The 27,656-nt window shown below is 37.9% G+C and overlaps 1 protein-coding gene across 1 annotated transcript in view; it reads left to right on the top strand.

The window, feature by feature from the left end:
• KCNU1 (potassium calcium-activated channel subfamily U member 1) overlaps positions 1-27,656 on the top strand; it is a 176,247-nt gene that overhangs the window by 19,344 nt on the left and 129,247 nt on the right. Inside the window, 7 exon segments of the mRNA XM_064271943.1 lie at positions 15,582-15,643; positions 16,935-17,025; positions 18,030-18,141; positions 19,145-19,220; positions 20,972-21,047; positions 25,401-25,571; positions 26,641-26,732. Coding sequence (XP_064128013.1) covers positions 15,582-15,643; positions 16,935-17,025; positions 18,030-18,141; positions 19,145-19,220; positions 20,972-21,047; positions 25,401-25,571; positions 26,641-26,732 — 680 coding nt within the window.

Here is a 27,656-nt window from a genome sequence, read left to right as displayed (position 1 = left end):
CAACCATATCACATGAAGCCAACTAACTCTTGTAAGAATAAATGTAATCTCAACCGATATATATCGTGAGTATTGCTGTATGAAAAATATAACTTTAAAATAATGCATAAAAATTATGAGAAATAGAAAAAAGAAAAAACATTGGTAATGGGAGATTTTAGATCACTTACTTCAGATCAGGACATAATAAATAGAAAAAAAAAGATAATAAGCATAAAGAAGACCAAAGCAGATTAATTAATAAGAGGAAGTGTTTGAAATGATCAAACTCCATACCCTGAAACTAAAAATTAAACTTACACGTGTCTATGGACTATTAGTAAAAACTCAGCATATAGTGGCTGCAAAAAAAATCCCAAATAGAAATATACAAAGTACACATAACATTAACTGAACTCGGAGCAGTAAAATGAGATAAATGATTAAACCCAGAATAGAAAAATAAAAAAAATAAAAAGCAACCCTTACAGCTAAAATTTTTTTTAGTTATCTCTCTTTTAAATGACTCTTAAAGAGAAATCAAAATAGAAATTACAGTATATATGAAGGTAAAGAAAATGAAAATACCATATATCCCTTGCACCTATGGTTTGAGACTATAGTTGCTCTGAGTTAAATATGTATTTTGATAAATAAGAAATGATTAAGATCAATCAAATATGAAACACAAAGAGCTAGAGAAAAACAGATTAAATCTAAGCACAATAAATTAACAAAGATAAAGTTGGAAATTAATGAATTTTAAAATAAGTGATTATTTGAAACAATTTGAAAAATTGTTAGCTAGCCTAAACAAGGAAAACAAGGGACAGGCGCAGATATGTGAAATAAGACATTGGAATGAGAATTTAAGTATAGATAAAAAGAAAATAAAAAGATGTGTATACTATTAAATTTAAATATGTGAATGATCCCTTAAGACAGTATAAATTACGAAAACTGATCTTAAAAGAAGGACAACTCAAACATACCAAATATCTAGTAGAAATAGAGAAGTTGTCATCACCACACCTCTCCCTCTTCTCACTATGGGAGGCTTAGATGATTTCAATATGCAATCCACCCGGACTAGATATCTCTAATGCTAATAATAGTCCTGGATCATTAGAAAATAAAAGAGAGCATTTAGTATTTATTTTCAGTGAATGTAGAATATCTTTATTAAAAGCAACAAAGATAGCAAACCAAAAAAAAAAAAAAGAAATCTACAGACTAATGAATCCCCTTATTACTTTGGGGTAGTATACATGACCAAACAGATGCAGGGCTAGAAGCACTCACTCATCTATGCCAAGAAATTTGGAAGACAGCTACTTGGCCAACCAACTGGAAGAGATCCATATTTATGCCCGTTCCAAAGAAAGGTGATCCAACAGAATGCAAAAATTATTGAAGAATGTCATTCTCATGGATTGAATTTTGTCCCCCCAAAATATGTGTCAACTTGGTTAGGCCATGATTCCCAGTATTGTGTGATTATCTACCATATTGTCATCTGGTATGATTTTTTTATGTGTTGTAAATCCTACCTCTAAGAGGTACGGCTGTTAACCCAAAAGTTGGCAGTTTGAATCCACCAGGCGCTCCTTGGAAACCCTATGGGATAGTTCTACCCTGTCCTGTAGGGCCTCTATGAGTCAGAATTGACTCGATGGCAACGGGTTGTTTTTTTTTTAATGATATTAATGAACAGGACTCAGTCTACAAGATTAGGTTGTATCTTAAATCAATCTCTTTTTGAGATAGAAAAGAAGCAAGCAGAGAGACAGGGAGACATCATACCATGAAGAAACAAGATCCAGGAGAACAATGTGTCCTTCAAACCCGGGGTCCCTGCGCTCAGAAGCTCCTAGACCAGGGGAAGATTGATGACAAAGGCCTTCCCCCAGAAGTGACAGAGAGAGAAAGCCTTCCCTTAGAGCCACTGCCTTAACTTTGGACTTCTAGCCTCATAAACTGTGTGAGAATAAATTTCTCTTTGTTAAAGCCATCAACTTGTGGTATTTCTGTTACAGCAGAACTAGATAACTAAGACTATCATTAATATTACACAGAAGTAAAATTTTGCTGAAAATAATTCATGGATAATATTGCAAAAAATGGGAATTCCAGAACACTTAATTGTGTTTATGCGGAACCTGTACACAGACCAAGAGGCAGAACAGTACAAGGGGATACTGCATGGTTTAAAATCAGGAGAGATCTTCGTCAAGGTTGTATCGTTTCGCCATATTTATTCAATGTGCATGCTGAGCAAATAACCCTAGAAATTTGACTATATGAAGAAGAAGATGGAATCAGAATTGGAGGAAGTGTCATTAATAATATGCAGATGACACAACCTTGCTTGCTGAAAGCAAAGAGGGCTTAAAGCACTTACAGATGAAGATCAAAGACCATGGCCTTCAGTTTACACCCCTCACCGTAAAGAAAACAAAAATCCTCACAATCGGACCAGTGAGCAACATCATGATAAACGGAGAAAAGATTGAAATTGTCAAAAGTTGTCAAGGATTTCATTTTACTTGGATCCACAATCAACACCCATGGAAGCATCAGTCAGTAAATCAAATGGCACATCGCACTGGGAAAATCCGTTCCAAAAGACCTATTTAAAGTGTTAAAAAGCAAAGATGTCACTTTGAGAACTTAGGTATGCCTGACCCAAGCCATGGTATTTTCTCAATTTCCTCATACGCATGCAAAAGCTGGACAATGAATAAGGAAGATTGAAGAAGAATTGAAGCCTTTTAATTATGGTGTTGGCAAAGAATATTGACTATACCATGGACCAAATGAACAAATGAAGACATGAACAAATCTGCCTTAGAAGAAGTACAGGCAGTCCTTGGGTTACAAACAAGATCCATTCCTAAGTGTGTGTTTAAGTTGAATTTGTATGGAAGTTGGAACAGGTGCATGAAGTTATTTACCTTACTTTAGCGTAAGGTAAATAAGTCTAAGGTGCGCCTGACCCAAGCCATGGTATTTTCAATAGCATCATATGCATGCAGAAGCTGGACAATGAATAAAGAAGACAAAAAAAGAATTGACACCTCTGAATTGTGGTGTTGGTGAAGAGTATTGAATATACCGTGGACTGCCAAGAGAAGGAACAAACTGTCTTGGAAGAAGTATAACCAGAATGCTCCTCAGAAGCAAGGGTAGCGAGACTACATCTTACATACTTTGGACGTGTTGTCAGGTGAGACCAGACCCTGGAGAAGGATATCATGCTTGGTAAAGTACAGCGTCAACAAAAAAGAAGACCCTCAATGAGATGGGTTGACACAGTGGCTGCAACAGTGGACTCAAGCATAACAACAATTGTAAGGATGGTGCAAGACTAGGCAATGTTTCGTTCTGTTGTGCACAGACAGGATCGCTATGTGTCAGAACCTACTCGATGGTGCCTAACAATAACAAGTGCAAGAAAAGGTGTGAAGCCTTTTCAGTGATTTAAAACCTGCACATGCAGCACGTGAAGGTGATTGTTACTAATGTTGCTAGTAGGAATTGGTTCAGTCATTTCAAAGTGAGAGCAAATTGACGTAACAATTAAGGACAAGTGTAAGTCATCTGTAAGTCAGATGTTTGTAACCTGGGGACTTACTATACAGCCAGAATGTTCCTTACAAGCAAGAATGATGAGACTTCATCTCTCATACTTTGGACAGTTTGTTCTGTTGTACCTGGGGTTGCTATGAGTCACAAGCGACTCGACAGCATCTAACAATAACAACAACAATACATGACCAACCAATCAGTGTAAAGAGAATAAGAAAGAGTAGAGGAGAAAGAGGAGGAGGAGGAAAAGGAGGAAAAGGATAAAAAGAAGACAAAATAAAAGAGAAGTCAGAGGAAGAAGATAAGTACAACAGTCAACTGGAAGAAAAGATTCTCTTGGGAACAAGATGCCTAATACATATTCTTCTAGATTAGAACATGACATGGCATTGATCAACTCTGTAGCATCTGTGGGTTTGTTGTTTTAGTTCATCACAATGTATGTTTTTATAAGAACCTGCAGAGAATCTTTTTTGTTCCAAATATGGTCCTATTCCAGAGCTACCGATTTGTTTGTTTGTTTGTGTTTGGATGTTATGAATTGTGTAACTGACCATGATTCTCTGTTGCTCTTTGGCTGGAACATTTAGAACCAAACTTTCGGCTTATTTAATTAATTAATTTTTTTTAGTGTTTCTTTCTTTTTTTTTTTTTTTTTTACTGTGCTTTAGGTGAAAGTTTACAGCTCAAGTTAGTTTCTCATACAAAAATTTATACACACATTGTTATGTGACCCTAGTTGCTCTCCCTATAACGTGACAGCACACTCCTCCTTTCCACCCTGGATTTCCTGTATTCATTCAGCCAGCTCCTGTCCCTTTCTGTCTTCTCGGCTCTGGGCAGGAACTGCCCATTTAGTCTCATGTATCTACTTGAACTAAGAAGCACATTTTTCACGAGTATTATTTTATGTTTTATAGTCCAATTTTTGTCTGAAGTGTTGGCTTCGGGAATGAATTTAGTTCTGGATTAACAGAGAGTCTGGGGCCACGGAAACCCTGGTGGCATAGTGATTAAGAGCTACGGCTGCTAACCAAAAGGTCCGCAGTTTGAATCCACCAGGCGCTACTTGAAAACTCTGTGGGACAGTTCTACTCTGTCCTATAGGATTGCTATGAGTTGGAATCAACTCGATGGAAGCAGGGTTTTTTTGTTTTGTTTTGTTTTTCCTGGGGGCCATGACTTCTGGAGGTCCTCTAGTCTCAGTCAGACTTGGCTTATTTTTAACTTAAGGCAAGTATACCTATTTTAGCCTCCTAAAAACAAAACAAAACAAAACCTGCTGCCATCAAGTCAATTCCAACTCATCGCAAACCTATAGGACAGAGCAGAACAACCCCGTATGGTTTCCAAGGAACAACTGGTGGATTCTAACTACTGACCTTTTGTTTACCAGCCGAACTCTTAACCACTGTGCCAAGAGGGCTCCTGATCCTGACTAGGCACCATTTTATGTCGAATGCTGTTTCTGTCTTCTCTGGCCTCTATGTTTGTAGATAATCTAGCATTTTCTGCATCTTTATACTCTGCCTTAAATCCTCTCTGCAAATGTGTAATCCTTTCTGTAAATAAATAAGTCCTTAGGGACAGCTACAGTTGTCAACCTTAGTATACAGGGCAACTAAATGGTGAGCAATAGAGGCATAACAATTCATTTGGAAAGAATATTTCAAACCTTACGTGGTAAAAATAAATAAGTATCCTAAAGATGTTTTTGCAGATTTTTGTTCATTTTTCTAAAGTGATGCTATTTCTAGGGAAAAAAGAAAACCAAAAAACACGTGAGAAAAGATCAGTCTCTTCATAATTTACATCCCTTGTTTATGCATGGAAAAACCCTCTTCCATCATTTTGAGATGAGCTGTATATTCATCTTTTTTTTATATTTCTTTTCATTTTTTACAGTTAATACATCATCAGGAATTTATTTTGGCATATAGTATGAGAATATATCATAGTTTAGAGATCTTTATAATATGAATAGGAAGAATGGTAGGAAATGCTACACAAGGATCACACTAATTATTTGTGGATGAGCACATTGTTTATGTTTTTGAATTGGTGATGGATGCACATGGTACAAAATTCAAAAAGTATCAGTGTTGTTGGTGTTGTCATTAGTTGCCATCAAATTGGCTCTGACTCATTGGTATGTTTGAGTTCGTAGTTACAGCTTTTGCGTCCCCTCATCTCAGTGAGTGGTTCCTTCCTTTCTGATGACCCTCTACCAAACGTGATGCCCTTTTCTAGTGATTGGTTTTCTTGATGTTGTGTCCAAAGTAAGCCAATCAAAGTCTGAACATCCTCGGTTCAAAGGAGCATTGTGGTTGTATGTTTCCTGTACATAGTAAATAAATAAATAAATAAATAAATAAATGTCTTCCTTAAATTAGCTTCTATCCCCAGAGGCAACCAGTGCTACCAGCGTTTTCCTTCAAACCTTGTAAATTCTCAGCAACAACATTGTCAGTTATATTTTCTTTAGGACTTTAGGCCACTAAAGACAACTCTTCTCCTCCCATAAGTTGTATCTATAAACTTGAAATTTTGAAATAATAAAATGTGTTACTCCTTGTGGCAGTTCTCTGTGGATAGTAGTAAAGTGAATGGCTGATGGAGCCAACTGGAGGCAAAGTTAGATCCAAATTCAGGTTAATCCATTGATCCCATCTTCAAGTCAGGATACACCCCTCACCACCCCCCCAGGAGGGTGGGGGAAGAAGTACCAGCAGACTTCCTAAGGATTGCAGGTACAGGGTGCTTTCATAGGTACAATAGCTTCCATAGGTGCTATTTCCTAAAATGGATCCACCTGAAGACTAATGCCAGTTCTTCTTTCTGAACATGCTTTCACGATCTGCTTTCCAAAAGTGAGGTCTTAGTATCACCTCCTTTTTATAAGTGAGGAAATGATACATGGAGATAAAGAAGGCAACATATGAAATGTAATATTTATAAGATGGTGATGAAAAATGCTATCTTCAGGTAGTTTCTTTTGATGATTAAATGGTTAATATGGGTGATGATTACACAAGTTAGCATGTGTAAAACATACCATATATGCTTAGCATATATAATCAGCTAAATGTAATAACTGTTATTAATCTAGTTGCAAACAAAGTATGTTGGTGCTTGTATCTATAAACAAAAAATGACTAATGTTGATGTGGAACCATGGCTCATTCTAGCAATAAGTAATATCTACATATATATATTAATTGAAAAAAAATTATCTATTAGATGCCTTTCCTAGAAATTTTTACTTTTTTTGCTTAGTAATTATCAATTTTTTAATATATTTAAGTTGTTTTCATCACATTGTCTTAACAATAATAACTCAGAAGAAGCATCTAAAATAATATTTAGAGCCTTATAGTCTCAAGAAATTTAGATTCTCTTTTAGTTCCTTACATCTACCTTGATATTTCAAATCTGTTACCCCGTTTATCCATTCTATTACTATTTGTTAGAGTTGTTTAGCAGTAATTACTGAATCAGCATGACATTATTACAAGTAAGGTGATCATAAACTCAGGGTTTTGCCCATTGTCCTGGTGTAATCATTAACAGCATCTTTTGTTCTTAAAAGTGTATGTTTTGGGACAGTAAATAATACAGCCACTTTAGTTTTAAATGATTTTTTTTTTTCCAAAGCCACATGACGTTTTCCAAGGAAAAGGAACCCTTATAGAGAATGTCACTTTGAAGGTCTCCCTGACTGATCATAGATTAAGCTCCGCCTTTGGTTACAGGGAACCATTTCCCTCTCTCTACTTCTAATTAACATCCTTCTTCCCATGTTGTGATGGGTCAAGTTCCTCCATTTTTGTCTTGTTTAGCCTTATTGGAGATTTGCATATTTAACTGATATCATAAAACATTACCTCTGTTTATAAATTCTATATGCGTACACACATATATACCTGAATGTGTGTATGTAAAATTGATATTATATATTTCATTAATTTATACGTGTATGTATGTGCATACCAAAAAAAAAAAAAAACCTGCTGCCGTCGAGCCAATTCCGACTCACAGCGACCCTATAGGACAGAGTAGAACTGCCCCATAGGGTTCTCAAGGGGCAGCTGGTGGATTCGAACTGCCAACGTTTTCGGTAGCTCGAGGTAGCTCTTAACCGCTGCACCGCCAGGGCTGTATAAAAAAAAAAAATGTGCATATATATGTGTGTGTGTATATATATATATACATATATATATACATATACATAAACCCAATGCCGTGGAGTGGATTCTGACTCACAGCGACCCTATAGGACAGAGTAGAACTGCCCCCACGGGGTTTCCAAGGAGTGCCTGGTGGATTGAAACTGCTGAACTTTTTGTTAGCAGCCGTATCACTTAACCACTAGGCCACCAGGGTTTCCTGACTCATGGCAACCCTATGTACAACAGAACAAAACGTTGGCTGGTCTCGTGCCATCTCCACAATCTCTGGCGTATTTGAGTTCATTGTTGCAGACACCTTGTAGTGCCTTCCGCCCTAGGGAGCTTATCTTCCAGCACTGTATCAGACAATATTCTATTGTGATCCATAGAGTTTTCATTGGCTGATTTTAGAAAGTAGATCACCAGGCAATTTTTCCTAGTCTGTCTGAGTCTTTGATATGTAAGCAACACTAACTATGTTATACGTACTTTCCGTATTCTTAATTATTGGCTAGAGTCTCTGAGCAGTGCAAACAGTTTAAGTGCTTGACTACTTGCCAGAGATGCCTCGGAAGACAGACGGGCAATCTGTTTCTGAACAATCACAGCCTTGAAAACCCTATGGAGCAGTTCTACTCTGCAGAGATGAGGTCATCACGAGTGGGAATTGACTAGATGGCAACTAAGAACAACAACAACAACTCTTACTGGCTGACTACTTGAAAAGGGTATATCCAAATCCTCATTTGTAATTATTCTGGTTTCATTGAATGCGTCTTGAATTTCCAGCAGATTTGGAATTATGTGCTCACATATGATGTCATTTAGTGTACAAAGTTACCTATTTTATCTTCATGGTTGATTGTGCCTTTTATCAATATGAAACCTCCATTTTGTCACATCTGGAATTTTTTAGAATAGAATATTTAGCATGTAACATTGACTCTTGTACTTTCTTTTTATTTTCACTTCATTGGTATGTCCTCGCCCAGCTCTCTTTTAACTGTTCTGTCTTATTTCCTCTTAAGTGTGCTTCCTGTAAATGTCACACAGCTGGATTTTTGCTTTTTATGTAATTTAAGAATCCTTTAATTTCTTAATTTACTAGGGAAATGTAGGCGTTCTCATTTATGGTGACCATTTTATTGATCTTTGTAGTATTTAGAGGTTGGGTTTTGTTGCATAAGAGAATATATAATCATCAGCGGCTTAAACAAGTAGATAGGAGACATGTTAGTAAAGGAAGGAGAATGGATGTTGGGTACTAACCTAGGAGCTCCACCGTAGTCTTTGTTCCTTGTATTACTTGAGAGGCAGAATTACATGGTGACTGTGAGCATCAAGTTTGGAATTTTGAGAGATGTGTGTTTAAACATTGGTTCCTCTGCTTTCTACCGTGTCATCTTGAGCAAATTAATTTTTCTAAATTTGGATTTCATTCATTTTTAGAATGGGGATTATGACAATAATCTCCTTAAAAGTGATGTAGGGAGAATTATATAATAATACATGTAAACTGCTCAGTGCACAGTAAGCAGTGAACATTCACTGATATTTACATTTCTTGCTTATTGTTTTTATTTTCTTAGATTTATATACTTATTTTTTTTTGCGTATTTGAATAATTCTACATTTAGTAGAATATCATAGGTATTAGATAAATCAGAATCAGAACGAATTTTCAACCCCATATTTCACTGTACAGGTAGTCCCCCAACTTATGACAGAGTTTCGGTCTGACAACACCATCCTAAATCGGTTCTGATTCTGACTTAAGTCAAATATCTTTTTTTTTTTTTAGATTTATTGTTACTGCTTTTTTTAATTATCAGTATCTTTATAAATCAGATCTTTTAACATCTGCAAGTGAACATCTAAAAATGATAACATCAGCAAATTACATGCTACAACATTGTATGTTGTACATGTTACTAATGATTGAAGATGTACAAAAACCAGAGGTTTGTAAGCGCTGTTCATGGTAACTTGAATGCATCGTAAGTCGGGGACCACCTATATATCTCTGTATTTTTTATATCTATCTCTTCCTCTTGCATGAGACCTTTAATATTTTTCCTCCACACCATCCCTCCCTCCTTCCAGACATTGTTGAGATAATCTGAATATTCAGATTGTGGCTGTGTTTTTTTGTTATTATTATGTCATACATCTGGTAATGTTTCTTCTTAATACTGCTTTAAAGTAAAAATTAAATTAAGCACAATTATTTAAAGTTAACTCCAAATTTTACCAGTTTCATTATGCATCATTTATATATATAAAACACATTTTCCCTTTCCAAATTTTTTTCTTCTTTATTTTCTCTTGGTGTAAATACCTCCCAAATTCATCTGTAAGGGGAAGTATGTGTTGTATACTTTCTGAATCCTCGAATGTCCAAAATCATATTTTGCCTTGGTCTCCCAGGTGAGCAATTTGGTTGGGTTTGAATTCTTGGCTTATAATCCTTTCTCCTCAAATCTCTGTAAATGCTATCCCAGTGTCTTGTAGTTCTATGCTACCTGCTTGTTATTGTCTCTCAGCTCCAAAGCCAGCCTTTTACCCTCTGATTTGATGTGGGGTCAGGACTCAGAAAACACATTTCTCTTTTGCCAGCTGGCTCACAGTCACTGTGGAAATCTAAGTCCTAATCTAGTGTGTGCTTTCCCACAAAGACAAACATGGGGTTAATGCTATGGTCAGTCACTCCACAAGAGGGAAAGAGACTTGCTCCTTTTGTGTTCTGTATATTCTTTTCAGTCTCACCTAATCAACGGCTTTTCACTCTAGTAGCAGCAGGCGGTTTTGTGCCCAGTGTTTTTTCAACACTCCAGAACAAGGCTTACAGCATCTCCTCAGCGGTACCCACACCAGTCATGATGACATCCCTCATTCAAGGTCTGATTCCCAGCTCCAAAGGGCACTACTTTTCAAACTACTAAGTTTTGATAATCCTAACCTCTGTTTGTTGATTCCCCCAGCCATTGGGGTATAGTTTCTGGCAGTTACTACCTCTTTGTGACCTCCATATTCCTTCTCTGCCTTTCCAATCCTGTTTGACAGAACTTTAGAATTCATTCTCTCTGTTAAAGTGACTGACGTGGTTTCTGCTTTCCCTGATAGATATTGACTGATACGGGTTAGAAGCGAGAGTTACAAAGTCAGTCTTATTCTCTTTAATGTGTAGATAACCTGTCTTTTTTTTTTTTTTAACCTCAATATAGAAAAATGTAGCATTTTCTTTTTCAAAACCTGAAATTTCACCACCATATGTGTTCATGTATCTATTCTTTTAATGTCCCTTCAGACAACTCTTGGTGGGCATTTTCAATCTAGACTGTCTTCAGCTCAGGGAAGTATTTCTTGCTATTTTCTTCAGCTATTATTTAAAACGTTGTTTCATCTTACTAGAATGCCAATTATAATTTTATCTCTTGGATCTAACCACCCTAATGTTGTCTATCATAATTTCCACCTCTATCTTTCGCTTAGTGGTCTTGGAAAATTCCTTTATTTGTTCTATTTCTCTTTCATCAATATCCATTCTACTATTCAGTACCTCTATTGAGTTCTTAATTTTGTCAACCCCATTCCTGCCAGTCACAAAAGCTCTGTCTTGTTCCCTTATTGTTCCTTCTGATTGTAGGCTGCGTTCCTTTAATTGGGTGATAGCCTCTCAGATCTAACTAGGAACACTCACTGCAATTTTTAAAGGTTTTTCCTATTTTTTAATTCTTATTGTGCTTTAAGTGAAACTTTACAAATCAAGTCAGTCTCTCAAACAAAAATTTATATACACCTTGCTATATACTCCTAATTGCTCTCCCCCGATGAGACAGCCAACTCCTTCCCTCCACTCTCTCTTTTTGTGTCCATTCCTCCAGCTTCTAACCTGCTCTGCTCTCTTGTCTCCCCTCCAGACAGGAGATGCCAACATAGTCTCAAGAGTCTATTTGATCCAAGAAGCTCATTCTTCAGCTGCATCTTTTTCTATCCCATTGTCAAGTCCAATCCCTGTCTGAAGAGTTGGCTTTGGGCATGGTTCCTGTCCTGGGCTAACGGAAGGTCTGGGGGCCATGACCACCAGGGTCCTTCTAGTCTCAGTCAGACCATTAAGTCCGGTCTTTTTACAAGAATTTGGGGTCTGTATCCCACTACTTGTCTGCTCCTTCTGGGGTTCTCTGTTGTGTCCCCTGTCAGGGCAGTCATCAGTTGTAGCCTGGCACCATCTAGTTCTTCTGGACCTTTCTGTCAATTTTTAAATGTTTAGTCATATATTTTGTGTTAACTCTTTCATTAGAGATCATTGTATCTATTTTCTCTGCCTGATCCTGCTGTTTTCTTACAATTCTCATGTAACTGGCAATTTTATATTGTCTGCTAGCCAAGCCCAAGCCTGCTAGTATTCATAAATGAAGAGCTAGAATATTCATAGTGTCCCCTTTTACATTTTGTGGTGGCTGTTTGCCACCACAGTTATCCACTAAGTCCCAATCTAGTGTGTGGTTTGCCACAGAAGCACACTAGATTGGGACTTAGATTTCCAGATACACACTGGAAATCTAAGTCCCAATCTAGGGTGTGCTTTCCCACAGAGACAAACATGGGGTCAATGCTATGGTCATCCACTCCACATATAAGGCTCTCTCTGGATGAGGTCTCAGATTTTCCAGTTAGCTTTCCTTTTACTATTTTCCAGGGTTCTTAGAGGAAAAAAAGAAAAGAAGTATTGCTGCTAACCATGAGATTTCCCTTCAGTGACTGCTTGGCCTCAGTTTTTCCTTTAGGCTCCTTTGAGTTATATGGCTCCATCTTCAGTCTGTAACCTCTAGGGATAAGGCAAAGAGCTGTCTAACCCTCCCAAAACAGTCAGCACTTTCAGATTTTTCTGTTCTAATACAAGGAAAATTTACAGATAATTTACCTGACTTACTGAACAGTGTTAACAAGCTGTTTGCTATTAGTGCCTTCATTTGGTTTGGTATAAATATTGCTGTTTGTTATGTATTATACATGGATGATATTATTTGGGCTTGTGGTATGAGGTGGGGATTGTTCTTAGTTTTAATAAAGATAAAATTTTCTTCTTTTATTTATTTTTTGTTCATTTCCTTGGTTTTGGGGACTATAAACATGTAACATGCCGTCATCTTTCCAGAAGTCTGTTAATATGTGATATATTTAAAGAATCTATTGCAGGATTTTTTAAAAGAGAAAAAAATGTATAATTAAATGTAAAGAAAAGAAACAAGATGTCATGAAAACTATAATTGTTGATATACTGACATTATACCAATAAAAAAATACTTTCCCAAAATCTCTCCTGAGTTTCAGATTACATTTCTCTAACTGAAATACCAGGAAACAATGAAATTTACTAATAGTTCCTGCAAAACTTAATGTAGATGTTAAAATGGAACCTATAGTAGGAACTGAAAGCCCCCCTAAAAATGCCAGTATTTCTTAGTGAGGTGCAAGATCGCCACTTAGAAAGCAAGCGGAAGAAAACCAGTTGAAATTCTTAGACTCTTCCGTAAATTAGGTATGAGTTGGAAATAGAAGAAAATTTTTGGAACAAGCGTTGTCGTAGCAGAGGTATGGGAGTACTTTCATCTGAAGCCTAAGGAAAGAGGCTTCAAAGATACCACTCGAGGATTTTAATTTGCATCTTTTGAAACTTTGGGGACGTGGAGGATGGCTGTCTGGTTCATTTCTGACAAGCGACTGTCTGGTTGGCTGCTCTGGGCTAGAGGAGTTGCTGTTCTGAAGAGAATCTGCTCTTCTGTTGTTCCTTGAGGCAGAGAATGCTTGAATTCTCGCACAGATCCGGTCAGGCAACCAGTGAGAGGCTTCTATAACCTGCTTTCTAGGCATCTGAAGGGGTCAGAGTTGCAGCAGAAGGTAGAACCTTGAGGAAGGAGTTGTGAGTAGCCAGCGAAGAATACGCCTTCACCCAGTTTAGGGAACCACAGAACGGACCTTCGGCAATTAAATACTATTAAGACAGACACCTCTTTGCCCTCAACCCTTGTATTTCTGACCCGCATCACTTTGCTCTACATTATTTTCCTAGCACGTATCTCCTAACATACTATATTGTTTACGTATTAAACCAAAAAACAAAAAAAACAAAAAGCCAAACCAGTTGCCATGAAGTAGATTTTGACTCATGGATACATCATGTGTGTCAGAGTAGAACCCTGTAGGACTTTCAGTGGCTAATTTTCAGAAGTAGGTTGCCAGGCCTTTCTTCGGAGTCATTTCTGAATGGACTCGAACCACCAGCCTTTCAGTTAGCAGCTGAGCTACCCAAGGACTCCTATTTACATCATTAACTGTCTTTATTTGTTGTCTAGATTGTAAGTTCCATTTTTGTTCACCAATGAATCCCAAGTACTAGAACAGGATTTGGATCATGTTATTGTTGTCAGCTTCCATAGAATCCCCCCGGACTCATGGAGATGCCATGAATAACAGAAGGAAATGCTTCCTACTCTTGATTGTGGATCAGACCTTTGTGATCCGTAGGGTTTTCATTAGCTAAATTTCCAGAAGTAGATTACCAGGTCTTCCTTCTTAGTCTGTCTTAGTCTGAAAACTCTGCTGAAAGTTGGTCAGTATCATAGCAAGATGAACGCATCCACTGACAGGTGTGTCATGGCTGCGTGTGGGGTCTGTTGGTCAAGAACGAAACAGGGTCTCCCACTTGGAGGGCTAGAATTCTACCACTGAACCGTCATTGTCCCTCATTGGATTATGATAAGAACTAAAGAAATACTTGCTGAATTTGAAAATGAATTGAACTGGATCTCCAAAGAGCAGTGAAGCAACACATCAAATTAAATATTAAACATCTTCCATGCCCAGAAATCCCCCGGATAAGTGCATCATCAATGATCACAGGTCAAGGAAAACATTTCCTGCTCTTACCTTGCTTTTCTGTTCACTCCCACGCTCTGACCTCCAACTCTGGAGAAGCTAGAGGGAGCCTAGTCAGTGAGCAAGTAGGAATAAAAAAGCCAAAACGGGTTAACAGAGAAGAAACTGTGTCTTTTCCCAATACAAGGAGTCTGCCCAAGGGACACCTGAAAGGAGAGAAGCTTTAATTGTAAATAAAAAACTCAGTTTTAGCATGAGAACTACATTGGATCGAACATATTAAAAACAGGGAAGATTTAGAAGCTGGAAATTACTGGAGGAATTTTTATTACTTAAAGTTGGCCTGAAAAATCACACAGTCTGCCAAAGATTTCATCCAGGGAGAGGAAAAGAACTAAAGGCCTGGAGGGCTTGAAACGGACTCTGTTCTGATTGCAGTCCACAAACACCGCTTGTTTCACAGACCCGATCCATTAGAGTTAAAAGCGCTCATTTTCTACTTCTCATTTACAGCACTTTCCCACCTTTCAAAATTCTGACCCAACTACAATATCATGGGCAGTTCGAGTCCAGGGTCTATGTCTTATAGGCCTCGCTTTCTAGAATGTATTGAAGTGTATAACATATTGAGCACTTAATAGATGTTTTATAAGTGGATGAATGAACAAGTAGTAGGATTTTCTGAGATCAAAAAGCTCTAGGAGCAGCCGGAGGGACAAATTGTTTATTCTGAAGTATGTGGGAGTTGGGAGTTAGGTAAGTAAAATGGGTACGTGTTCCTTTATTGGAGACCCAGCAAAGGTCCAGTCAATTTTTCCTGACTAAATGAATGACTATGTGAAGAAATGGCCACACGTGTGTAAGCAAGGTAAAAAAGAGAAAACGTAATTTGGTTGGTTTGTTTATTCACTTGCGTTCCAGGTCAATAAAATAGATTTGAACATTTGTTTCTTTTATTTTTTTTAGGTTATCCTTGTCTTTGTACTAAGTATCGGATCTCTTATAATCTATTTCATCAACTCTTCTGAGTGAGTAAAATCCCCAATTTACCCATGTCTGCTATATCAGTAGGTTGCCCAGCTAATTTGGAATTTTTTCCTGAGGAATAATGCTTAACATATTTTCATCAAAAAAAAAAAAAAAGCTCATAAACGTTAAGTGTTTAGTTGCCCCCAAGAAGCACTAAACCCAGCTCCACAAGAAAGGCATGAGTTTCGCGTGCATCCTGTTATCCTGCTTTGCTAGAGGATGGAGTGTCCTGCACAGATCTACTCCAGAGACTCTGGAACTCCAAGCCTCCAGCTGGTGGCTCCTCACTTGGGCCACTTCTGAAGGCTTTCTATGCCTTTGGATTCCTTAAATGTTGAAACAGATGTGCTACAATGGGTTCAGGGTTCCCATAGGTTTTAAACAACTTTGGCTGGTCTCCAGAAAGGGAAAATACCAGAATTCATCTGGGATGAAGGAGATTGTTGTTGTCTTCTCTACTCCAAACCCATTCTCTTCTTCTATCCCAAGGTTAAGGCAGTTTCTTGGCCACAGCCCAATCTAATCTTATCTCCATGCCAACCTTCTGGAAATCATTTTGGATTTCTAGCTGAAGTAAATTTGGGACTACAAGACCACAAAAGTCAGGCAACTTTAGGAACCTAGGGAAACAAGTAGTCTTTGTTTTGTGAATTCCTAACAGATCTTTTAGGAAATACTTCTTGAATTTTGTTCAAACCAGTCCAGTTGACCTTAAAAAAAAAAGTTGATGTTGAGTTCATTCCAACTCATGGCAACCCCATGTGTGTTAGAGTAGAACCGTGCTCCATAGGGTTTTCAGTGGCTGTGACCTCTTGGAAATAGATCATCCCACCTTTCTTCCGAGACACCTCTGGGTGAATTCAAACCACCAACCTTTTAGTTATTAGCCAAGCACTTAATCATTTACATTACCCAGGGACCTAGATCAGCTTTGTATCAGAAGGGTACAGAAGCCAAAATGTTCGGGCTGAATAGATGGTCTTATAGACCAAGGAGAGCCACGTAGTCTCTATTGCTCAGAATCCTCACTGATAACATGGAAACAGAACTAGTAAACTCCATGAAAGGAAGACTGAGTAATTTCCCTGTTATTTTCAGTCCCATGGTGTTATGTACATACCTCCACTCCCAAAAGAAAAGCAATTTTCTTTAGATCTGAACTTACATGTCTGGATTGACCATTTATCGTGAATAAATAGAAAATTGCCTGCCCTTTTCCTTTATTTGGCCCTATATAGACACAGCTGATAAAATGTTCATCTTTGCAAACTGTCCTTGTTTCTTTTCCAGCCCTGTTGGAAGTTGTTCTTCATATGAAGACAAAACCATTCCTATTGATTTGCTTTTCAATGGTTTCTTTAGCTTCTATTTTGGGCTGAGAGTAAGTACCTATCGAAAATGGAAGTGAAGACACAAACTTTACAGGTCTGAGAAAAAGAGATCTGTATGTGACTTAGTTATACAACCTGCCTGTATTTTTCAGGCTGTAAAGATACAAGGTCTGTGCCCCAGATTGCTAAATATATAATGACACATAAAAACTCTCTCTCTCCTGCACTTCTAACTGTAAACCAGACCAAAAATTCAAACACAAACTAAAATGATTCTTTTATTAAATACCATCAACTTGTCCCAATGTACACCATATTGGTTTCCCACCTACCACCAAGTTTTACTAGTGATCACAATCTAGCAGAGCTGTACTAATAAGCCCACGAAGATGTCATTGGCTCCACGGGTAAGCAGATGTGCCATACTACTGTGATAAATGCTTTTGTCCTTGTTTCGTTTTTATTACATTTATTAAATGGTTTTTCAATCTACAAGCGTTTGTTAAATATTATCCCAGATCTAGATTTCAGTGTATTTATCCAAAATATTTATGAGATGGTATTTTAATAGATATTTATTATATATTATAGGTATATGCAGTTATTTATTATATATTATAGATGAATGTATATTTATTATACATTATAGATATATGTATAGATATAGATAGATTAAAAAAAAAAAAACACTGTTGCCGTTGAGTGGATTCCGACTCATAGCGACCCTATAGGACAGAGTAGAATTGCCCCATAGGGTTTCCAAAGAATGGCTGGTGGATTTGAACTGTTGACCTTTTGGTTAGCAGCTAACCTCTTAACCACCGTGCTACCAGGGCTGCTGAATCTCTCTATATCTACATATAATATGTGTGTGTATCTGCATGTCTATCTATCTATCTATGTACCTATCTACCTACTTACCTGCCAGTCTGTGTTAGAATGAGAGCAAACTTCAGTTGACAAATGAAATGTAGTTGAGTAATGCCATCCCTTGTGTTTACTTTAAAATTCATGAGGGTAACAGAATTTCAGGTCTTCTGTTTCTGTCTCACAGTTTTTGGCAGCTGATGACAAGATCAAGTTCTGGTTGGAGATGAATTCGATTGTAGACATCTTTACCATCCCACCAACCTTCATTTCTTATTATTTGAAGAGTAATTGGCTGGGTAAGTGCACTGTGGGAGTCAGTAGCAGTTAAAAGAAAAAAAAAAAACTCACCATTTCACATTCAAAAATATTCTTCATTTTTCTTTAATGCCTGCCTTTCATTAAAAAAAAAAAAAAAAAAAAAAAACCCTCACTGTGTTTACATGGCTTTGTAGTATATTTGTAGAAACCGTTTTTTCAACCTCAGCACCTAGTAACGTATCTGATGCACAATAGGTGTTCAGTAGTTTATGGGATGGTTGTATCCTCAGTCTGAGAGGTTATGGCCCCAGCATCTTATCTTCCAGGTTCACCTTTATGCTGGGATGCTTATACAGGTGGAGGAGATAAAAAGCCTCCTTTGGTCCTTAAAAGCTATAAACTGTCATATCCATATTTGCTGTGGCACGTTAGAGATTTATTTCACTTAATTAGTTACTCTGTCCTTAAGGTAGATGCGTTGACACTGTATGGGCATTCTGGAGCTTTTATCTGTTTTTATGTAATTTTATATTATTATTTGTTATCTAGAATAAAAGGCCCAATTCTATTACTTGCTGTCATTATCATCAGAATACATAAAGTAAAAAAAAAAAAAACACCAACATTGAAGAGGATGTCATAGAGGTTCTGTGGTAGAGGGTTTAAGTTGTTTATGGAAAATTTGCTCTCAATTTTAAACATGAGTTAAATAGGAGAAAATGCACATAGTGCTTATTATATGTGAAACCCACTTCTATGTGCTTTCTGTTAATGCTTCGACTCTATGGGGTGAGTACTGTTATAATTCCTGTTCTACAGATGAGGAAATAGATTATGCCTTGGATTACAACAGCTACTAAGTGTCTAGGCCAGGATTTGAACCAGGGCCCATGCTCATAAACCCACAACATTATAAGATATTATGTTTGAGAATTTTAGGGAGAAAAAGAGTGCGAGGAATCCCAATTTTATTATACTTCAAACTACTCCCAGGAGTGACTGTCGTTTTTGGGCATCTTTTTCCTTTCAATTGCTTTGCAGGTTTAAGGTTCCTAAGAGCACTGAGGCTGCTAGAACTCCCACAAATCTTGCAAATTCTACAGGCCATCAAGACCAGGTAAACACTAGCCCTGCCTGAAGAACTGCCTACTTAACTAGTTTACGTTAAACCGAAAAAAAAAAAAAAAACCCATTGCCATCGAGTTGGTTCAAACTCATAGAAAATGAAATTGTTGGTTAAGCTTTAAACTTAACTATTTCCCTTCAGAATTTCAGTGCAAAACTCACAAAATCCCCAAGCTCCCAAGATATTGTTCACTCAGTTTATCCCATTATATTACACAGCACACTGGATGAAAGGTTTGCAGTCATTTTGAAGAGTTTGTTATTTCTCTGTTTTGTAAAGCTACAATCCGTAAATTCATTTAGGAGTTAATTGTGAGCTCACAAAACAAATCAAAGCAATCCAGAGGCTTTGTTCTACACGTTTGCTTTTTATGAATCTTGTCTCTCCTGGCTAGGTAAAATAAGCATTTCTTCAGGGTTAGAAATGTGAGGCACCTCCTTTAACTCTGAACATGAGTTGCTTGGTAACAGTGGTGAACTACTGCTTACAGAAATAGAGCCATCTGTGCAGCCCTGGAAACCCTGGTGGTGTAGTGGTTAAGTGCTATGGCTGCTAACCATAACCAGGCTGGCAGTTCGAATCCTCCAGGCGCTCTTTGGAAACTCTATGGAGCAGTTCTATTCTGTCCTATAGGGTTGCTATGAGTAGGAATCAGCTCAACAGCAGTGGGTTTATTGAGTCCTCGTGGGGCAATGGTTAAGAAGTCAGCTGCTAACCAAAAGATCAGCAGCAGTTCGAATCCACCAGCTGCTCCTTGGAAACCCTACAGGGCAGTTCTGCTCTGTCCTGTAGGGTCACAATAAGTTGGAATGGACTTGACAGCAATGGGTTTGTTTTTTTGTTTTAAACATTAAAAAAAAAGAAAGAAAGAAATCCAAAGTACCTTTTGGTAGCAACACTTTCAGAGTTTTAATCCCCATGCCTCTGTGTTCTGACTGGAAGCACAGAACATTGCAGGCCAGGAGGATTTCACTGCTAAGTGTGTATGCTTCGTGGAAAAGTCGAGATGGGAAAGGGAGACTTCAGCTAAACTCTGCGGCTTTACTTAGGAGGTGAAAGCTTTTCTGATCCTCTTCACTCAGTGATCCTCTTATGAGGTTAACAATATGACTCTACATTTCTGTGATCTACTCAAAATTTCATTTTGCAAGCCCACTCCCTGGATTCCTAGGATAATGCATTTTGCACTATTACCTTAGACAATGTGACCATCTATTAAATTATTTTATAAATAATTTAGATAAGCCAAAAAGAAAACCAAACGCTTTGCCTCGAGTCAGTTTCGACATGCCGCAACGCTATAGGACAGAGTAGAACTGCCCCATAGAGTTTCCAAGGAGCAGCTGGTGGATTCAAACTGCTGGCCTTTTGGTTAGCAGCCAAACAGTTATCCACTGTGCCAGCATGTTATTAAAAATATATATATAATACCAGGCTAGTGATATCACAGTGAAAATCCAAATTTCTCAAACAAATGTTTGACTTGGTGAGTTTGGGGACTGTGCTTCTCACACTCTAATGTGTGTATGAATCCAGCTGAGGAGCTTGTGAAAATGCAAATGCATAGTCGATACATCAGGGGTGGGGTGTGGAATTCTGCATTCGTCACATCCTCTCAGGTGACGCCAATACTGCTGGCCCGCAAAGCACACTTTGAGTAGCCAGACCTCAGAGAGAGGTGTTCGTGTTGTTCTGAAACCTGTATGAGGAGGCCCAACTGCTCTTTGTCTTTCTTCCTCTAGTAACTCCGTGAAGTTTTCCAAACTGTTATCCATAATTCTTAGTATGTGGTTCACTGCTGCAGGATTCATTCACCTGGTAAGCATCTCATCACAATCCCTGTTATTCCTAGTCAGCGCCAATGCCCTTTCTTTGAAAAATGAAGTTGAATCTTCTGAGTACCTATCTCTATCACGAAAAGCCAATGAGAGGTTTATCTTCGTATTTCTCCTTTCTGGGTTTTCCCCACCCTCATATTTCTCACAAATATGTATCTGCTAAACTCAAGGTACCTATGTTCCCCCTTCGAACTTTAAAACCTGCTCTTAGGGAAAGACTTAAGAAGCTAACCCTTCAAAGGTGTAAGCAATAGATAAAGCGTATATATCCATACGGGTTCTAGCATTTTAACAAAGACTAAAAAGTCTTAAGTCAAAGTAACAAAGCTGACTGGAGGATTTCAGACTTATGAACAATAAGGGGTTGTGGGTGAGGAGCTGCTAAATTGTGAAGGGGAGCCTTGAGCATCCCTTGGTTCTCCAGAAAACAATCTGTATATACATAGCTGCCCTCCTTTGCCTACAAGAGAGGCTGGTTCTTATCCCACATAATCAAGAATCTAGTAAATGGATTATGACAATAGGAGAGACACTCCTGGATTTTATTGCCTGAGGACAGTTGAGAAGTCATTAGAAGATACAGAAATGGAAGTATTGAAGTAGGATGTTAAAAGTGTGTGGAGACTTTTGAGAAAAATAAAGTAAAAAATATAGTGGAAGTCATTTTTATTGGATTGCTTCTCTCAAAATTAATTAAAAGTAATAACAACAAAAAAGAAAAAATTAAAAGCTTACCATCTTCAACTCTGCGAGAAAAAATGTCAAATGTCCAATGCAAACTATGAACCTTCAGGAAATCTAAAATCAGTCTCATACTTCATCAGCACTGAAGCAGAAGAGAGATTTCCCTGAAAAGACATGTCACAGCAGTAAAGGTGGATCCCTGATTCTGGAGGATTGGACCTAGGGGAACGGGCCTACCATGGGAGAGGCAGTCAGTGTCCCTGTACAGACCTGCCGGAACATCATAGAATGGTGGACAAGTGAATGCTGAAGGGGAAACCATGATGACAGGGTATGCTTTTTGCCTTCAACAGCAGTTCCAGTGAAGGGCCCTGAAGGTGGTCTACAGGCATATTTTATTTGACGTAATTATGTTTTTATTTTCTGTTTTCTAATTTCTGTTTAAATTCGTTGTTGGCTTTTGTGGAGAGTTCAGATAAATATCTGGATTTCTGGGTTGTTTGGAAAAATAGAAGTTTCTGACAACCCTGCTCTGCCAAGGCACCAATAGACCTAGATGGAGAATAGCTGCTCCCTGTAAATAGCATGCTCTTAGGTTGGACACTGTCTCCACCAGCACCCTCCCTGAGTCATTAAAGCCTCTTGCTTGGCAGCTGTAGTCATGTGACTGTGTGCCCCTGTTGGGCACTGAGTCTCCCAGGCAAGGAGACAGCCTGCAAGGACAAGTGCAGAGAAAGAGGGAGAAGCAACCAGACAGCTTAGGGGCCTCCACTGTAAGCCACATCTGCTCCTGGAATGTTAAACCCATAAGAGCTATACCCCAGAGTGAAGAAAACAACAGATTTGATGAGAGCTATTTGAAATGACAAACCAAAGTCAAAGCTATGATTAACCCAACTTATTGCCTTCCCGTCCTACACTGTCCTTCAGCTTCAAGATGACACCACTCAAAGATGAGTATTAACCAGAAAGGAATCAAATGCTTAAATTCTGCCAAAATAACAAGGCTTGTGGTAGACAGCAGAGAGACAGCAGTATAGAAACAGTTACAGAATGCAATAGTTAAAAGAACCATTACAAGATAATATACCCAAGTAGCAAAGAAAAAGTTAATGTTTGAAACAATACGTATAAGGCTTAAAAAAAAAAACAAAAAACCTGAAAATGGTAATTGAAATAAGATATGCAAAGCTTTAAAAAAGAGATTGTTAAACAGTATAGCAAGAGTTGAAAATAAGCTGAAAGACAGCAGAAAAAAGGTATGACAGAGCCGAAAATCACATTGTTGCTGTTGGCTGCCATTGAGGTGACTGACTCATGGTGACCTTGTGTATAACAGAACAAAAGGTTGCATGGTTCAGTGCCCTCTTCATGATGATTGATATGTTTGGGCCCATTTTTATGACTATCATGCAATTCATCTCACTAAGGGTTTCCCTCATTTTCACTGGCCCTCTACAAAATATGATGTCTTTTTTTTTTAACAATTGATCTTTCCCGATGTGGCCAAAATGAGTTGAATCCTGCCACTCTTAAGGTGTTGGCAAAGAATACTGAATATACCTGGACTGTCAGGGAGTCCCTGTGTGGCACAAATGGTTTGCTCTTGGCTACTAACCGAAAAGTTGGTGTTCAAATTCACCCATCAGTGCAGCAGAAGAGAGACCTGGCAATTGGCTTCTATAAGATTACAGCCAAGAAAACCCTGTGGAGCACAGTTCTATTCTGAAGCTCATGGGGTCTCCAGGAGTCGGATTCAACTCGACAGCAACAGGTTTGGTGTTTTGGTTTGTTGGACTGCCAGAGAAACAAACAAATTTAATTTAGAAGAAATACAACCAGGATGTTCCTTCAAAAAACACATTAGGGAGAACTAAAAATATAATAAATGTGACATACAAAATGGTCAAAAACATTGTGGACAGGATGGAGGGAAAAAAACACTGTAATGGAAAAGAAGAAAGATGCCGAAATGATTTTAAAGGCGAAACAGGAAAATGGACAATATTGATTCAACATACTACAAAATTAGTCTTCCTGAAGAAGAGAAAACCATAAATGGTACCAGAAAAGTGTTATAAAATAAAGTCTTGACTCTGTAGATTAAAGAGCATTCAGCATCCCAGGAAAAATGACCCTAAACTGTGAACTCCAGCTATGCTCTGAAGCAGTTACTGAACCTCAGGGATAAGGAGAGAAGCCAGCAACAGCAAATCAAGTTAAATGAACTAGCCTCAGGTTTCTCTGCAGCATAAATCAATGCCAGAAATGACAGAGCAATATCTGCAATGTTTGCTTGAAAGAAAGTGTAACCTATCCAGTCGTTTTAAGCATGCAAGGGGAAATAATACCCATGAGCCTTTTGAAAACGTATCTTGATGATAAAATTCAGCCACACAGGCGGTGAATCAATATTAAGAACTCGAGAATGGGGACGCCATGATAAAAAGTAATGGTGGTGATCACAGAATATACAATATTTTTTTATGCCAGGATATGATTGAAACCCTGTGCTGAGATATTATAAATGACAATATGGAGTTTTAGTGAAGACTCCAGAGGTCAGAGAAAGAAGATTAGTAGACTTTCCAGCAAAGTCTACTACTAGGCATAACGGTTATATAGGCATACCATCTCTTCTTATTTTGGAGTGGGGTCCTATAGGAGCCCACATTCTTAACCTACTTACCAAATTTAAGAAAAAACCAGCATTTGACACATCACTATTAAAATGTGGTCAAATATCTGTGCAAAGTATATGATTTCTCTTTTCCACTTCAGTTCTTAACAACAAAAAAATTTTTTTAAAAAAGGCAAAAATGCAAAATAGTCAGGAAAAAACCCTTCTACTTTGCTCAGGAATCTTTAGCATTTTATCATCTTTTATGAATAGAAATGGAAAAGATCTGGGAAATATGTAAACTTGGGGGGGAAATTTTCTAAAAATAGGAAAACAAAGGAAAAGTGTAGATATAAAAAAAAAAGTAGATATAGATTTTACAATTGCCTAAATTACTCCATGTATTTAATATCATAAAAAGATAATCTGGTAAGTTTAGTTTTCTAAAATGTGATGACTCAGAGGTAAAAATCAGAGCAAAATATTTTTCAGAGTTTTTTTTTTTTTTAAGTCACTCAAAAATTTTTGGTTGGGGGTGGGTGATAACTTGGAAAGCTTGTTTGCTTATTCATTTACTTTTCCTCAGACACCAGCATTCATATACTTGAGCTCACTGAAGTTAAATGCTATTTCAGTGTGTCTTTTTTTTTATGTAGTAATAATCCTGACCTAGCAAAAACTGATAATGAATAATAATTACTCGACCTGAGTCTTGGTGTCTTGTGACTCCAGGAAGTAACGATGCACCCACGTGAAAAGAAAGAGGTATGGACAGCCGTTCCCCTGTGGAGTCTTCCAAAGGCTGGAATCAAAATGCATGCCCCTCACATTCACCACTAATCACAACTAAGGAACCCAGGGCTTCACAGCCACTACCCACAATTTGCAAACTCTTCACAACAGCCTGAGAATCGCTATTTCATTTGAGTTGAAGTAAGGAAAATGAATCCAATGCATAGCCTTTTTTAAAAAAAACCTCCCCTTGTATTTCATTCAAAGATGTTTCCCGTGTCTTCTTTCTTTGGACAGGTGGAAAATTCTGGTGATCCTTGGCTCAAAGTTAGAAATTCACAGAATTTATCTTACTTTGAATCAATTTACCTAGTCGTGGCAACAACATCAACTGTTGGCTTTGGAGATGTGGTAGCCCGGACATCCCTGGGACGGACCTTCATCATCTTCTTCACCCTTGCGAGTTTGGTGAAGAGTGTTTTTAATCTTGTTTTGAATAAAACAAACAAAAAAACTGATTACCGTCAAGTCGATTCCGACTCGTAGCAACCATATAGGACAGAGTAGAATTGCCCCATAGGGTTTCCAAGGAGCACCTGGTGGATTTGAACTGCTGACCTTTTGGTTTAGCAGCTGTAGCTCTTAACCACTGTGCTACATAAATAAATAAATAAAAATTTGCTTAGTGGTTGGAAATAAAGCAATTTATTTTGGAGAGCAAATGTTGCATTATTCAGATCAAGTGTTAAATAAAAAAAAAAAAGCTACATAGATCTAATGTTTTCTAAACTGCGTTCCCTAGAGCACATTATGTAACTGCTTGGCTGCTGGGGATAAAGGATGGTAGACAAACAAGAGCAGACAGTCCTTATAAACCTGCAAATAGATTTGAGCAACCCTGTTTTCCTTTATCTTTGGACCATGAGATTAAAGTCTTCATTCTAAAGAGAAAGGACATCTGAGATTTCACCTAAAGGAAGTTCTGTTCCTTCCAGCCCAAATGAGCTAGCTCTCACCAAACCAGTATCTTACATTAGACGAGTGAACATCTATGCTTGGTTTGAGAGTGTAGCAGGCACCAAGGAAGCCTTCTTTTCTTTTGCTGACTTTAATCTTAGTTTCTTAAAGACCATAACAGTTCTTCACACTACCTTTCTAATACTCTGCCATTCGTAACCCTCATTTCAACCATTTCACCTTAATCCCCCTCTACTCCATATGGTCCCATAATAATATAAAGTCAAGAAGTCTGCGGGGGAGTTAGAATTGAAGAAAGGAGCAAAGCAGGTAGGGGAGCTGTCTTACTGCTAGTCTTTGCTTTCATCATTTGGAAAGCTGAAAAGCATTTATGAAATTTGAGCTAAATCCAAAGACTGAAGAAAAAGAAATATGTTCTTCCTTTTAAGATACAGGTCATAGTCATGTCCCTCTTAGAGGAGAGAAAATTTTACATAACTTCTCTTTCTTCATAATCGTAGAATTTTGGAGTATTCTTCAAAATAATGAGAGCTAAGGTCTTGTTTGCTGATTATTTTAGATACTGTTTGCAAAATACGTCCCTGAAATTGTGGAACTTTTTGCTAACAAGAGGAAATACACCAATTCCTATGAAGTGGTCAAAGGGAAGAAGTAAGTATTTTTTCACGTGTAATTTCTAGTTTGAGAGATTCTGTCTCATTCTAAACACCTGATATTATTGCCTTATCTAGCTATGGAACCAAAGGTGAAAATTTTGACAAGGGTCTTCATTAATTAGAGAGGGCTGTGCTAGAATAAAATCCATAAGAAGATATTTGGTACTTGAGAAAACCAACCTAAACTAAACCTGTTACCATCGGGTCGATTCCAACTCATGGCGACCGTATGGGACAGGGTAGAACTACCCTTTAGAGTTTCCAGGGAGCACCTGGTGGATTCCAACTGCTGACCTTCTGGTTAGCAGCTATAGCACTTAACCACTACACCACCAGTGTTTCCTGGTACTTGATACAGCTGCTATATTTATATCTTATGAATAAGAGCAGTTAAGTCATCTAAAATGACAGGTAATATTGTATCCATTGTCAATTAGTATTACTGGATGTGGCAATACTTCTGTGGTCCCCATCACTAACTGTTCTCTTACTACTAATTGTCTTACTCATTTTCATCATGTGATTGACTTATAGCTATATAATGCATCAAATCAAAGCAACAGTTCAAATTTGAAATAATTCGATTCAGTTGCCATAGCCAAAACCTCCCTAAATGATCTGGGCCTCAGTTAAAGGCAGAGTTTTGCTACAGTGAGAAGCAATGTCTATGCCCTCTTTTACAACGCTTGCTAGATCACCTACCCTGTTGGCGCCACAGCCATTTGTTCCCAGGAGGGAAACGAGTTGGAGCTGATTTGACCCTGCTTCTCTGTAGATTCATGTTACCTCAGTTTCCATTGTACTTTGTCACATCTGAGAATGGATTAGAGATCTTAAATTTGATATCATTCTGTTTAATTTAGTCCCTGTCTGTTATACATGAAAGAGGCACAATTTAGATAAGCTCACTTTGGGTGAT

This window comes from Loxodonta africana, chromosome 19 (assembly GCF_030014295.1).
Source record: "Loxodonta africana isolate mLoxAfr1 chromosome 19, mLoxAfr1.hap2, whole genome shotgun sequence".
In the NCBI taxonomy this organism is placed as follows: domain Eukaryota; kingdom Metazoa; phylum Chordata; class Mammalia; order Proboscidea; family Elephantidae; genus Loxodonta; species Loxodonta africana.
The sequence above is the reverse complement of the archived record's forward strand: the minus strand, read 5'-3'. Positions and strand labels throughout refer to the sequence as shown.